Consider the following 16,407-nt stretch of genomic DNA (forward strand, 5'->3'; position numbering starts at 1 on the left):
ATAATACCTGCCCATTATTCTGTGTTTGTCCAGATCATGATCTTTTTTTATATTGACAGTGGTTTAGAAATGAATGTGAAAATCATATTAATCATAAATGAAGAAAGGAACATCTGTGAGTAATGATAGTGTCGTTCATGGATGGCTGGTTGTTCAGTTACAATTAATTATTTAAAAAAAAGTTTATATATTTTGAATTTCATGATTATTACATTAATAATATTTTAAATACATTTAATAAGAATAGTCTATATTGTTTTTCAAAGATAGTTGCAGGTTTATAAACCAGCATCTGTCTTTACAGATTCGTTCTCACGAGATTAGATTTTCACCACATCATTTTCATCGCTAAAGTATGGGATTGCAATATTATAGCATAGTTAACATAATGTTTGCAAACAAAATAATAATACCACCAGTAAAAGTCATCTTTAGCTTATTGTTTTTGTTTATTTTATCTCATGTCACTTTTTTGGCTAATTAATTGAACTCAAAAAATACCACAGAATACTGACTACTGTGTTGGACTGTGGATGAGATAGTTGATGCGCCACAGCATACTGAAATGGAAATAATAAAAGGTGTATGATATACAGTTTTATCATATGTGTATTATAATCATAATATCAATATTTTATATAACATATCTCGACACTTCTACAGATTATTTTGCATTTACTGACTGTCCATGTTATTTTCTAGTGTGTTCTAACTCAGCAGTGAATAAATAACATTATGAAAGGCTCAACAGGGAGAAAAGCAAAGTCAACTTGTCACGTGTCTGTGATTTACGTCCTGCTCATGGGTGCGGTTTAACTCATGGGTGTGGTTTAAAGCTTGCTGTGATAGAGACAGGGGAGATGCAAAATTAAAACCTGATTTTTAGGAAAACATTAAAAAAGTTCATCATGTAGTACTTCATTACTTTGTTAAAGCTTATCTGTGCTGCTTTTACATATGAAATGAATGAGCTGTGGGAGTTTGTGACAACATCAAACATGTCGATTGTGGAGGGGGTTGTGATAAAGTACCTCTCGAGAAAGAGGCTAAATGGCTGTTTGTCCATTACATAGGTGCTTGGAGTTTCTTCACAACAAGCAGTCTCGCCATTTTCTCGCTTGTACTTTGGCCACACCGCACCCCAAGGTTTCCAGTGGCACTGCTCCATTTCATGGGTTTTGTCTGTATCTGTAGGATTACACACGGCATGAACAAATATGGCCAAAATAAGCGCAGTATGGACAGAAGGCTTTGTTCATGTCCATATCTAATGTTGAGCATAAATGAGCTTTTAAAAGTGTTGATGGTAAAAACAAAAGAGCGCTAGAGAGAGGAAGGAGCTTGGACCCTCTATCCAGTGTTTGGAAGGTGTAAGGGGTAGTTTCTATCTATATCTACCATTTGATATGGAGTTTGTTAGGAATTGAAATAACACTGGAGGGATGTATTGTATTTATGACTTTTTTTTCATTCATATATTTATATTTATCACTTTATCACATCTTCAATACGAATTTATGTATCATTTCATATTATTCTCTAGCTCTCACTACATGTACAAATGTTCAATTATTGGTAGTTGCCTCCCTTTGGCTGGAGCACTGACAATTAGAAATAAACTAATTAGTTCAGTTGAACCTGTCAAGAGGATAGTAATCCAAACACTGCTGTGATAACATCATATTCCATGGAAACATTCAGTTGACATCGTAACAACACTGCTCTGGGATAGCGTACTAAATAGAATGGAAATGTTCCGATGCAGGTTTCATACTGTAATTCAACACGCGTCTGTGATATTGTGTCTCAGAACATGTTGCACACAATATGCGTCACTGTTAACCTGCCTAATAAGTGCCTACGTAAACACCCGAGCAGTCACTGGCCATGCACACCACCCCTTAGCCCACTCCACCCCCATCACTACCGGGGCTACTAATTGGATGTGGCAGGGAATTGCGGCGCACTTGCCTCGCAGCGACTTGTACCCTATAACCATACACAAATCGATCTGACATGTGGTATTAGATTAAATTACCAAGCAGCGCAGTGACAAGGAAAAGGATTTGTTCAACCCTCACCTCTCCATCTCACACGCACCCTCCCAGACCTGCTGCAGAACAGAGGGATGTTCAGCCAAGCAACAGGAGACGCTGCGCTGTTCAAGATACCCATCAAGCCAGGGTTTCAGGCTAACCTGCAGCCAGCCACCGCTCCGTGCAGACCTTCATCAGTATTCTCATAATCTCCTCATAACTTATTCACTGGTGTCCGGTATAAAACATTTTACACAAATGATAAATGTATTTTTATTGAGCTTTTCTAGTCTTGATGACCACTCAAAGCACTTTTCTTGTCTTTATTGCCATTCACCTATTCACACACACATTTATTCAGTGCATCTATGTACAGCATATTGTCTATGAGACATCCTCACGTATGACTGCTTCAGCACTCTACAAAATCATGGTGCAATTAGATAAAAGTCAAATAAGAATAAGAGTGTGCTGTTGAATAGTAAGTATAAGACTAACTTTACTAATTTACTGTGTGACTGCAGATATCAGTCACACATTTCATTTCAGTCAAATTAGGATTTTTGACCTTTGATGGATTTGACTGAATCTAAGCTCATGTATTCATCTTCAAGACTGTATATAAAGATGGCCGACATGACAACCCCCAACAGTGAAGCCGAAGCATCTAGATTGTCGCCCAATGGCAGGCTGCAGTATAGGCTGTAAACCCTGCCTCCTTCATGTCAGTGGATGGGATATGGCTGAAAAGTACTCCTTGATAAGTAGTCCTTATCACACTGATGTATGTTAGTTCTCATCCTCTTTATCCTTTTACTTGTGGTGGAATCATCAATAAATACCAGTGTCCAATTAGATCTTACATGCCAAAATGAGAATTGAACCAAAAAACAAATGAGCTGGTGGCTTTGATTCCAATGGAAAACCCCCACAGATCCAAAATACAGTCTCATCGATGATACCTGGTATGGCCGTACACATCATGCCATCATGACTTTTTAAAAGTTGTGAATTTGTACTTTTCTTATTGTCAGAAATTCTTATGAAAAACAAATTCAACACAAAGCTGGCAGATGCATTTCTTTTTTCTCAGGCTCAGTAATTTCCTGAAATAGATTGTCTCAGTAGGTTTTCAGCAAATGTTTGTTGAACAGGATTTGTAAGGGACTCAGTGGAGGATTACTGCTGCACTAAGTATTTCTGTCTGGTTTTGCTGCAGGACAGTGTAAGGGATTGGGTCAAAATAACAATGTGTCTTCGTTGTAATTATTAAAAAGGAACACGCAGTGCAACACTGATGTGCTGTAAATATGTTTTTGGACAACAATGGAGCGGTATGGCACAGAGAAATCAGATGCATTAGCTATTATTAGTATGGTGATATTGTAAAATATACAATATCACCATAGTGAACATTTTACAGACTGTCTTGTTTTTCCGACACACTAACTCATATTTTAAAATTGGATCAATCCACATTCTAAAGAAAAAGTTACATTAGATGGACAGATAAAAAGAGTAAACTGTTGAGAAGTTTTAAGGGGTTACATATACAAAAAAGCATTAGGTTCAGTTTTGTGTGGGTGACTCACTTTTTGTGGAACAAGCCCTTGATGTATCAGAGTGTATGAGAAGGTGTAACAGAGGTCTTTTATCACACTGATTGTTTGTTTCCTGGGATCAAAAGAGAACTTGTCTGGATGTGTGTCCCGGAGCCACATATTAACCTTTCGTTTGTTCTCCGTGGCACTGCAGATAAAAGTGAGGCTGGCTTCGCTGAAATAGATGGTAAATTGCTCCATTTACATCTGGCCAGTTTGGGCTTGCCATGTTCTTTGTTTGTCTTTTCTGCTCAGAGAAAAGGAGCCAAGAGCTACTTGTTGTCTTAGTCGATGTTAACGAGGTTAGTGCAGCCACTGCTGCTCAGCCCCAAGAGAAAGCTGCACTGCACAACAATTAAACTTCACATTTAGAGAAGCACCAAACAGCAGGGGAGTCGTTGGAGAAAGGATTCATACTCATAATAAACAATAGCTGTAGGACAGAAGTATTTCATTCACCCTGTTAAAGGAATACTCATTACTAATAAGCAATCGTAGAGACAGGTAAAACAACAACTATATTCTGGTTTGAGATGTGATTCACTGGCTCACCTATTAAAATTTAAAGCGTTTTACAATGTGTTGAATGTTTGAGAGAAGAACTTTCTGGTTTTGAAACTAGACAGTTCTGACAAGGTCCATTACTATTTTTGTCCAAAAGTGTGTGTATGAAACCCAGGTTCTTTTTATAAAGAATATTACTAAGTGGTGTCATAGTAATTCTGTACAGTTGGATTCAGCTATAATTTCTTATGCTCTATCTAGGCTTGGGCAAGTGTGTATTCATTGTAAAACTAAGAGTGTACCCTTGGAGTGGAAGCCCCCATCTTTAGACCTGCTGCTGGAGAGCCGTGGTTCTATTACTGGAGTTTTGTGTGCTGTGCTACATAATCAGGCACATATGAGGGTCTGTGACTGTGCATATATTGGTGCTGTAAGTGTGTGTAAAAAGGAGATTGCGGCTATTTACACTTCAGCTGAATAGACTCATATGAGCTCCTTTGTAAACCTATTGAAGGCACAATGGCCTCACTGTTGCCAGTGGTGCAGCTGTACACACACAGCCACAGAGCTGCTTCAATTTGTGATACTCAGCACCTTTCAGGGGTTTTAACCGAAATATCACTCACCTGAAGTCTCTGTGTGAATCGTAAATAAATGCTCTGTATTTATATAGAGACTTTCTAGTCTTGATGACCCCTCAACTGCCAAAATGTCTCTGAAAATATGCTGGATAAAAAACTAGACCTAACCATCAGGCACTTTGTTTAATGACAGTAGCATAGGACTCTTTTTTTATTTAGATCTGCTCCATGTTATTGAAAATAGATTGTCTTTAGGTTAAATGTTGAAGATAATGGTAAACTGTTCACTTCTCAACGCTTTTATCGCTGAGACTTTTTTCAAACCCGCAGATAAAAAGTATTTCTGTTGAAAATTCTATCAAACTATTCAAAGTATTTTATGTCTAATGTCTGTGTGTGGCCACATAACTGTGATCAGATGCTGCACAGGACTGGTAACCCTGTGAGATAGACTGGACTGTCAGTTGCGTATTGTCGGTGTTTTTCCACTTCCATTACTTTGGTGTATGTGGCAGTGATTTTCTCCTCTTTATTGTTTACAACCTTCAGTCTCAGAGCGTTTGCCCACAGAGCCGAGCTGCTCACTAACTAATGTTCATTGTGTGATGTGAAGCCGAATAGGCCTTTAGAGTCCACATTCTCCCTACAGCAACCTGCCTCTCTCTGCAACGTTGTTAGTCTTCATGGAAGAGCTGTAACATGGCCTGATCAGATTAAAGACACACACACACACACACACACACACGTTGTCATAGGTCACCTTTTGGAATAATGACTTATTTTAACTATAACCACTAATTGTCTAACCCTAAACTTAATCAAAAACACAAAACATCAGCCTTTCCATAATTTGTCAAACAGCTTTTCCCCAAGTTAGCCAAGCTTTGCCCAGTACACTGGTTTTTAGTCTAGAATTTGTCCTCAAAGGGAGCCTATGGCAGAAATCGACACACAAGCATACATAAATAGTGAATCAGGAGCTCTCTGTAAGAAAAAAAATAAATATATTTTTAAATGTATGTAGTCACTAGGTTGAAAGCACTACTCATAACAGGCAAATATGTGATTGAGTAAAGCTCATCGCTCTAGCCCATTTTCTTATATTTAGAAATGTCTCTTCTGCCCAATAGGTCTATGTTTGTGTCATGTGCATGGGAAAGACTTCACTTACCTTTACTTAAGAATCATGGTGCATTGATCTGAATAAATCTGGAGATTAAATGTCATCAGTGAAGGACTAGAAGCACTATGGCATAAAACTCCTTTTTGTGATTGAAACTTGCCAACAGATGGAGGAGAGCAGGGTTTTTAGCAATTTGGTTGTCAGTTATTATTATAATCCAGCTTCTCCATCTTGTATAGATCATCTGTTTATTCATGGCCAGCCCTAACTCAATCACTGCCTTCTACCAGAGCCCGTAACAAATGACAGCAAGGGAAATTACAGTCATTCATCTCCGTCAACCCACATCATGTCTGCCCCTCTTCTCTCTCTGTTGAATCAGGACACACGCACCATCTTCTCCTCCACCTCATTTAGCTGTTTCCCCTGTACCTGGAAAGATTCCACCATAGGTCTCCAGTACGCTGACAGTCTCCACCAATCACAGCTAAGATAACATGGAACACAAACGCAGATGATCATCAGCATAGGAGTTGCAAATGTCACCGTACTGTACAGTCATTTGACAAACGACCTGTCAGGCATGAAGCAGGTCACCTCCGCATCACAACAGGTGTGCTGTGGGATATGTGACTTGGACTGTGTGCAGTGGCTGTGATTAACGCAGACGGGGGTGGCGGTTTAATTGCAGCTCTCGCCTCTCCTACAGAATTGCCACTCTCAGTTTGAGTCTCTCGTTAAAGTGCTGGAGGCAGATGTCAGTGAAGCCGTTGAAGCATTTGTCATCATACAGTTTTTTTTTTCTCATTCTTTTGCATCTGGACAAAAAAATACAGTCCCTGTTAGTTATAGACTTTCAACATTAAAAATATTAACAGCAGTGTACAAATTGGTTATTTATTGTTTAGTTTCTTTCTGATTTTCTTGTAAACAAAAGATATGTTTTCATTCCTGCATTGCATGTAAAAGGGATGCACATTTTAAGAAACTGAGTGTTCTGGAATGGAGTTCACTGTACTGACGTTAGGGTAAATGAGAATTATTTATACTCTGATAAACTGCTCATCAGGTGGCCGCCCACAACTCAAGTGCATTATACAGTTTTAGTATTGACAAACACACAACTTTCTTCAGTACATCATGCTTTATTCACCAAACATATATGACAATACCCTCATGTTTTTTTTTACAAGATGAAGTTTCTTACTCTCATAGCATAAATGTAAGTCATACATTGTTTCCCTACCAAGTACAGTTGAATTCTGAGATTTAATAACGTTGTTCATCAATATAGTATTCTATACTTTCTACCTATTTTTTCAAAATGTTTCCAAATTCTAAATTCTTCCAAATCAATATGTATGATAAAACCAGGGTTATCCATAAATATTGAAAGATGCAAGTTAGGAAATGTACTTTGAAATAGCAGAGACTTTCTGTTTGATTACCTCTACCTGTACTGTCTGCGTTCATCAGGATTTCACAAAAAATATAAAAACATTCCATTTCCATGAACTTTTGTGGCAGGGTGGGGCATGACCTAAGGAAGATGCAATAACAATTTGGTTTTTCATTTTCTTTAAAATTGCAAGAACATTTTTACAAAATTGCACAGAATCGTAAATATCAGTCCCCTAAACGCACCTGATTTTTTCCCATCAATATCCAGGATTTAATATAAATCAATGAAAATATGTTCTTATTCTTGCACAAAACAATACTACCAGCTGTGACATAAAAAGATGCATATGTTGACCTTTATACCAATGCCAGTGTTCATTGCTCAGTTTTCTCTTATCACCTGTATGCATCAGACGGAGGTTATCAAGGGGCCATGTGGCAGCGTGGGGATGACCTTCAGGCATGTTCCTGCCACTGAGGGGGATGCAGTCCATGTCAGCATTGAGACGGTCACACCCAACTCTCCTGCATACATGGCAGATCTGCAGAAGGGCGATCGCCTCATTGCCATTGGAGGTATGACATATCAATGCACTCATCAATAATCGGTTTAATGCCATAATCTTTTTCTTTTTTGTTAGTATACATAGTTAATACAAAATATCCTTAAGACCACCAGATTTGGTTATTAATATATTTTTACATCGTACAAATACTTTTTAACACTGTCATTTAATTATTTATGTTATCGACTGAAAACCCTCTCACCGATGTTTCTGTTGACAGGTGTCAAAGTAACATCCTCAGTTCAAGTACCCAAACTGTTGAAGCAGGCTGGAGACAGGGTACTGATCCTTTATGAGAGACCGGTTCGTCACCAGACCTCCTCTTTGGGAAGCTTAGGAACTCTTCAGGAAGGCTTTGGGCAGCTAGAGGAAACCGGTTTTATCCCCCAGCCAAGCGGCTACGAGGAAGACCCAGCCCCCATCACCACCCTTTCTGACATATCCGATGGCAAAGACATGGACTCTGAGTTTGAAGAGTTGATTGTGGACTCAAAACCTAGTCAGACTGGTAGTAACAGTACCACAAATACCAGTGAGACTAAGGAGGATTTCTTACTTACAGTAAACCAAAGCCCTAAAAGGACTGTGGCCAACTTGGCCTCCAAGCCCCTTGGTACCATATCACCCATTCTAAACCGCAAGTTAAACCTGGTGGGTCTTCAGTCACCATTAAAGCCTCATCCCAAAGAATCACCAAAGCCCTCACCACATAAGACCAGTAGTGATCCAGGTGAGGGTCTGCAGCGCCCCACCGTTCCTCCCCCACCTCCTCCCTCTCGCCCCCCGGTGCCACCAAGACCTCAGATAAGGTTAACATCAGCCTCTTCAGAAACCAGTCTTTTGGACAGTGTTGATTCTGTTACAACTTCTAATGCAACTGTTGGTCCTATAGTGACTGCTGCCACTAGTGCTTCTGAAAAATCTCCAGAAAAGGTTCTTTCCACTGGAGCGAATGAGGAGAAGGCTGGCACAGAGAAAATATGTGTCAAACAGGCTGACGCAAAGCAGTCCACTAAGCCAAATGAGTCCAGTGATGAGCTGCCAGCCTTCCCCACTGCAACCAGCAGTAGCAGGGTTGATCAAGCAAAGGACAAAGCTTCAGAGAGCTCGTGCAGCACACGAGACAGTCTAGAGGACCACTCCATTTGGGAATCTCCAGAAACCATGTTTCGTAATCAGACAGCACGCTGGCCCAAAGCCTCGATGGTGTTTGATGTAGAAAGCAATCACAAGTACCTTAATGTGGCCCTGTGGTGCAAAGATCCCTTTAAGCTGGGTAGTTTGTTGTGTCTGGGTCATGTGAGTCTCCAGCTGGAGCATGTAGCCCTGGAATGTATGGCCACATCTTCAGCAGAGTACCAGAGCACCTTTAGGCTAGGGCCTCCAGAGCCCAGAGCCAATGTCAGTCGCACTGCACTACGGAGTCTTGGCACCCACAAGGGCTTCAATGAGAAGCTGTGTTACGGAGATGTGACTCTGAACTTCTGCTATTTAGCTGAGGGTGAATTTGAGTTTCCAGGGGGGCTGGTAGAAAAAGAGCGAGAGGGAAGTCTTCTTGATGATGATCTAAAGGAGAGGGAAAGGGAACATATCCCCTCAGCACCACGGGATGACTTGGCCTATGGCACCATGCAGTTGGTAGAGATTCGTCACAACTTCCAGGACACACAGTTCCAGATCCCCACCTGGTGTGAATACTGCAAGAAGAAGGTTTGGACCAAGGCAGCCTCTCAGTGTATGATCTGCGCCTATGTTTGCCACAAGAAGTGCCAGGACAAGTGCCTCTCTGAAAATCCCTTCTGTGTGGCAGCAACTGAACGTCGTGGAGCTGACCCTGAAGCCAAATCCACCATAAACCGGGCGACTGGACTAACCCGCCATATCATCAACACCAGCTCTCGCCTGCTTAATCTGCGTCAGGTGCCTAAGACTCGGCTAGTCGAGCAGGTGGTTGATGTGGTGCCTGGAGTGGTGGAACCCTCACCCAAGCATACACCCAACACTTCAGACAATGAAAGCAGTGATACTGAGACCTACACCAGTGGGGCCAGCCCCTCAAAGCAGCCCAGCAGCAGTGGTGGCAGCAGTAAACTTGTACGCAAGGAAGGTGGGCTGGATGACAGTGTGTTCATTGCTGTGAAGGAGATAGGGCGTGACCTGTACCGGGGGCTGCCCACAGATGAGCGCTCCCAGAAGCTTGAGTTGATGCTGGATAAACTGCAGCAGGAAATTGACCAGGAGCTGGAGCACAATAATGCCCTTCTTCTAGAGGAGAGGGAGGCCACAGATGCCCGTCGCAAGGCCCTTATTGGTACTGCCCTGGCCAAGTCTGGAGAGAGACTGCAGGCCCTTACCTTGCTAATGATCCACTACCGGGCTGGGATTGAAGACCTAGAGTCGGTGGAGAGCACCTCTCCTTCAGAGCAGCAAGGTTTCAAAGGAAAAGGAGAAGGCCTAGAAGATGAAGCCCCGATGGGGACTGAGGTCTATGACAGTGACATCTGCAGCCCAGTGGAGGTGCAACTGCTAGATGACATTACTGAGGAGCAGATCTGTGTGGAGGCCCTCCACTAAATAAGACTAGAAAAAATAAGGCAGAGGAACATGCTTTGTGCACATTTCCCCCTACGAAAGAGTATCCTATTTGGACGGGAATTGCAGCAGTCTGTTTTAAACATTGGGGTTGTTGAGGTCCAGTTTTTGATCCACTTAATTTTTACATGAGGTATGATGGGTAAAGGTATTTTCTCCCTAATGAGTCATGGTAATCCTGTCATTGATGTTTTGATTTGCACAGTGTGATGCCGTCCCCATGCTTTCCATGTGTTTCTGGAGTTTTAAAGGGAAACTTGAAAGCTACACTTGTCTGCCCTCAGTAGTGCTGCACATTCATCCTTCAGTTTTGTTTTTTTTCTCTGGCTTCAAAAGGTCATTGTAAGAATTTGATTTGGTTTGATTTCCTGTCTGTAACTGCTTTGACTTAAGGACTTTGGACTATTTGCACATTTCTGTGCTGCTAGTCAGAATTATCTTGATTTAGGAAAAAAAAGTATGTATTTAATATTTGTTTGTTGTGAACAACAAGTCCATATGAAGGTGAAATGTTTGAGTCAATATCAATGTGAACTACTAAGGAAAAGTAGGTTTACACATCCACCTCTGTGTTTGTCTAATGTCCTTGCAAGCAGTCATACATATCCTTTGCTCTGAGTACTTTTTTACCATAACATATATTTGGATTTTAGAAGTGACTTTCCCTGCTCAAAAACTCTTTGTGATTTCAGCATGATTATAAATGAAACCTAATATATAATTTGCCTCTTTCTGTTGGTTTATTTGTTTGTCACGTCAAACGTGTTATAACCCATAGTTATTTCTTTGAAGGATGTAAAAATGTTATTTTCCTGGGTTCTATTTCTTTTCTAATATGTATGTATGGTTTTCTCTTGACAAGTTACATTCTGTTCACATTACCCATTCAACTTCTATAACTCTACTAAGGCACATAGCAAACTGACATGGATGAGATGAGACAGGCACATCATTGTCTCTTTTTCATTGATAGTAACCAAGAATCTCTCATGATGTTGAAATTCTCCAACATTTATTTATTTATCTGCTTTAATGTGTTTTTTTTTATTTTTTATGGTTGTTTGAACAAATGTTGGTCTGAAACCCTTGTTGTAATGAAATGTTGCTTTGTCCTCACAGCTGCAATGGGGTTTACATTAGGGCTAAGGGTTGGGGTCAGGCATTTACTTTCGAAGGTTAGGTCAAGGGGCTACTTCAAGGAGCTGTGATGTGATTAAGTGCCGATCTTTTGACTGTGTGAGTTGTTTTCATGCCCAAATGAATGTATGTTCGGATGGTTCTGTTGTGTTTTTATGCAACTATTTGCTACCACCTTCCCTTGTTTCCCAGGAAACCATCAATCAAGCATTGATGTAGCTTATTACAATGGAATCATTGTTATACTATCTACTGCTCCCAAAATGCCTTGCTGTTCATCTTTGACACCCTTACAGAGCCTCTGAAAAAGAACTGCTTGTCAAGAGGGTATATCTTACTTTTGTGTATCTCAAGGAAAAATCTATCCTGAACCCATGAGAAATTGCTAAAACTATTTTGTTGTCTATGTCCTTTTCTTTCTTTCTTCTGTTGGTTATCTTGTCAACCAGTGCCACTGCAGATATTTCCAGCACAGTAAACACAATTGATTTTGATTGTGTTGAATTAGAGAAGTTGAGTTTAGTAGCTTTCTCTAAATATCAGCAACTGTCTGCAGGTTATCAGATCAGCTCATCAGAATTGTGGCGCTCAACAAATTGTCAGTGAGAACTCAGTTAGAGGAGACATAAGTGTAGTGCCAATGTTTGATTGAAAGACATTTGCTCTTCAGATTGATTGATTAGCTTAAAGGCTGACCATAATCTCAACACTGCATAACAGTAAATAATACAAGAATTAAAAATAATCATTATATTTGCAGCAGCCTATGCCCTGGGAGCTGGGAAACATTATTTTAGGGCTAGCATTAGGATTGTGTTGAGACAAAGTTAGAATTCCACATATAAAGATTCACTGAAAACCAGTTGATTTCGACTTAGCAGTGGGTAGAATCTTCCTTTAATGCAGTAGAACACCAAAACGGCTCGTCTAAACTAATGGTATAAGAGAAGTCATGAGCCAGACTTGAGCCTTGATCATACTTGGTGGACTTCACTGCAGTGGACACGTTTCACACGTACACAAGAAAACATGATTTTAACGTCTTGACAGTGAGATGAGCTCTTTTTTTTCTGTTTGGCTTAACAACATGAAAAAATTCCAAAAAACGTTGCATGACTGCAATAGGACGCAAAAGGATGTGGAGTACAGTACAACATCATGACACATTGCACTACACAAGCATCTTATTCACTTTTGTGGCGCATGCACAGTCAGCGTGCTTGCTGTGTGAACAGTCTGTGTTGTGTCATATTTTGGGTCGCATGCGGATCACGTAGGGCACACGCAAACCCTAGCTGACTCGGGCAGATAACACGTTTATTTTGTGGACACCCAGATGCAGAAAGCATGAATTGGACTTTAGTGGAAGCAAAGGACTATTTCATGTGTTTTTTAATATATTCGATATGTTGCTCATGTAGATATTGGCTTTTTGGCTGCTATTGTCAATCTCTCTCTGTCACTGTATATTCAGATTTTTGTGCAATATTTTTGTAGGAAATGAAACAGGTAATCTGCAATGAATCCCAATGTCTGTGATTTTTCTTCTTTTTTTCTCTGGAAGTTTGTAGTTGATGTGCCCACCTTCCTCGACCTGAGGGGCTTTGGAGCCCAATGAAAATCTGAGAGGAGGAGTTCACACTGTAAACCCCTCTTAGCCTGAGAAGCACTGCTTTTGCTGCTGCTGCTGTTGTGACAATGTGCTCTTCCACTGAACTCATAATCATATGCTTCTGCCACCCCTCCCCCAGCCCTAACCTTTGAAACTGCACTCGCTGTACGACTGTCCACCACAGCTTTCAGCAGGTCAAGATGGTGTTGGTTTCTTTTTGTGTACGTGAGGGATGTAGTACAGCTTTCAAGGGGGCTCCTGTGATGAAGCTTTATTGTCCATAACTCAAATAAACAAGCTCAAAACGATTGCTATTGCTCTGCTTTGTGGTTTAATCAGTTCACACAGAAGATCTTCAAAGGCACAATCTGTGACCCAAATATAAACCGGTTCGCTTCACCAGCAAATTTCAAAGCACAAGATTTTAACCTTCTGTTGCATTCAGTCAGAATAACGCATCAATTTACACTTACTCAAGACAAGCACGAAAGTTAAAGGTTTATTTACACGAACCAAACGAGTCTGTTTTATAATGAAATCAGCTGATTGTTTTGCTACTTCAATGCAAATCATATGTGATCATAAATCTTATGATTGTGGAAAGGTTACTGAGTTGATGAAAGATGACTTCTATGTACACTAAATCAATGCTTTGTGTACACATTTTGTGTTTCAACAAAGCTTGGAATATTTGTCTGGTTGTGTAATTGGACAGTGGTTGTGCACTGCATTGTGCATCGATAAACACAACACACCACAAAAATCACAACTAATGCTTCACTAACAATCTATTTTTCTTACAGTTTCTGGTCTTTCTCAGCAGAAATCTGCAAAACAAAAAAAAATCTATTAGAAAAGGCCCATAAGTAATTATGTAAGTGAATCATATTTATTTGTCAATATACTTTTTTTACTTATACTTTTTTTGTATGGGCACAGGACACATTTCGTTGCTTGTTAGCGCAGTTCAGTATTTCTTAATGTCAAATACAGTGGTGCTGGGTGTTCACACGGAAAACAGCATTGTGTAAAACTCATGAATGCCAGGTCGCAGTTCGCTCCCTTCGCTCTCCAAAGCTGTGTGGCCCTCTCTGAGAAAATGTATATAACCTCGCATGAGTTGTGTTTCTGTCTTGCTGTTGCTCTACAATACCTTTGCAGCTGTTTTGGGCGATTGGAAATGTTTTCAGATTTGAGAGTTGGCCTTCTTACCCAAGTTTCAGTTTTGTAACAGGTGTGCACATGTGTTTGTTAAAACTACCGTGACAACCATGCAGCTGGTGTCATGCCTCATTTGCGCATTTCTGTGGGTATATGCAGAAGTCCATTCAATCCTATGGGACTCCTATGTGTGAGTGAATCTCTTACAGCAAGTGAATTGAAAAAGTTTTACTTTTGGTGGATTTTGGACAGACGGCACTGTGCTACAGGAAATCAGCATAAAAATGAATTGGCTTGCAGGCTATTAGCTAACCTTGGTAACCTGTTAGCTGTGAAACACAGACTGCAAGCATTTCACAAGGTTAGCTACACACCTGGCAGTTAGACTCTGACTGGTGAAAAATGCTTTTGTACTTGAGTTGAACATCAGGGTGCGTAGTCTGTATATTATATGAAATTACTAACACAAAACTGGAAACAAGCCATTAATCTGTCAGTACGATCCAAACTCACAAACCCGTCTGTTGCATTTAGCCCCGAGTCCATTGGTTTCGACTGAGCATGTGAATCTTTAAAGGTAAACTCTGCTGAAGTGGAGAAGTGTATCCAAGTGTTGCACACTCGGAGATGTTAGACCCTATAAACACAACATGTAGTCTCACCTCCACAGTACGGTCAGTGCTACCAATATTATAAGAGAACAATAAAGAATCTATGGAGGACCTTACAGTGAGAAAAATATAAAAAGATATGATACCAGATCATTTATTTAATGAACAATTGGACTTAATTTAGTATGAATAGTGAACATCATTATTATAATTACTAGTGTTAAAATGGGGTACTATCACTCACACAGCTAAGAAAATGACCAACATTTTTCTAACATCTGAGCACACTGGTGTTGAAGAACCCAAAAAAGCAACATGAAAATAAAAATGTGTGTCTCTACCAACATTGCTGTAAGAACCAGTGTTGTCTGGGTTTTTACTGAAGAGGGAAAGGATGGAAGGTATTGTGTGATCATCCGCAAAGTAATTGAAGCCCAGTGTTGAGATGGACAGGCTGATTACAGTGTGTCTGCTCCCACATTTCCCCTTCATGGTAACTCATTCTGCTGCCGTCCACCACCCAGTATACAGAGAAGCAATGTGAGTATTTCTGTTACCAAACTGAGAAGAATGCCTGAAAAAAGGTCCTGGCTGTTTGAAATGTTCACGCTTACCTATACAGTACATGTTACTGCTCTGCTCACTGCAACCTGTCACCTCAACGATGGGAAACAGGATTTAGACCGCCATCTAAATGCACTATATGGTAATGGTGCTGAAAAACCATCTGTCTCTATTATCAGTTTCAATGTAGTCATTTCTGAGAAGAAAAAAACATTTTCAGAGCTTACCACATTTAATAGACGATATGGCATTCTCACAAGTAAGGAGGAAATAAACAGATACATCTAATTAATGACAAACATGTAATTACATGGACACACATACGTCGAATTACCCAGAACCACAAAAAAATCCTTCTCCATGTATAAATCAAAAAAGAGGATTTTGATGTGTTAGTACCTGGTCAAAGGTTTAAATCAATGGAGGAACCATTACAGCTTGTATGATCATGATTATTATTTCACCACTTCAGATCCATTACAGTCCAGTACAGTGTTTCACAGCCCATCAGCAGGTTTATGAGGACACAACAATCTGAACATTGTAGTATATTATAGACACAAGGGACATCACGAGTCTTTTAAAATAGCCATTTCAATTACAATAAATCAGTTTGGGATGTAGCCATTTTTTTAAAAGCATCTCTGAGAAGCAGAGCTGCACCAGAGGCGGAAATGATATTCCATCTATCCATCAAAGGTTGTTCGGGAGAAGCTCATCAGCTGACATCGTATCGGGGGTTGGTACAGCAACGTGCCTTGAAACTGGACTTACAGCCATTCGCTTACAAGTTGTGGTTTAAAGTGTGAGTAGTCAGAAAATAAATTTGGTTTACACTACATTTCTCACCTCTCTCTGGTGTTTCCCCCCCTGGAAAGTAGGGAGGTATAAAACTAATAAAATTTGACTTGACTTAAA

General features: G+C 40.2%; 1 protein-coding gene across 1 annotated transcript in view; it reads left to right on the forward strand.

The window, feature by feature from the left end:
- Positions 1–13,461, forward strand: part of pdzd8 (PDZ domain containing 8) — a 43,404-nt gene extending 29,943 nt beyond the window's left edge. The window contains exons 4-5 of the mRNA XM_020094701.2: positions 7,660–7,822; positions 8,033–13,461. Of these exons, the coding sequence (XP_019950260.2) occupies positions 7,660–7,822; positions 8,033–10,386 (2,517 nt within the window). The 3' untranslated portion in view covers positions 10,387–13,461. The remainder of the gene's footprint in view (positions 1–7,659; positions 7,823–8,032) is intronic.
- Positions 13,462–16,407: the final 2,946 nt, after the last annotated feature.

Source organism: Paralichthys olivaceus, chromosome 14 (assembly GCF_024713975.1).
Source record: "Paralichthys olivaceus isolate ysfri-2021 chromosome 14, ASM2471397v2, whole genome shotgun sequence".
Taxonomy (NCBI): Eukaryota; Metazoa; Chordata; class Actinopteri; order Pleuronectiformes; family Paralichthyidae; genus Paralichthys; species Paralichthys olivaceus.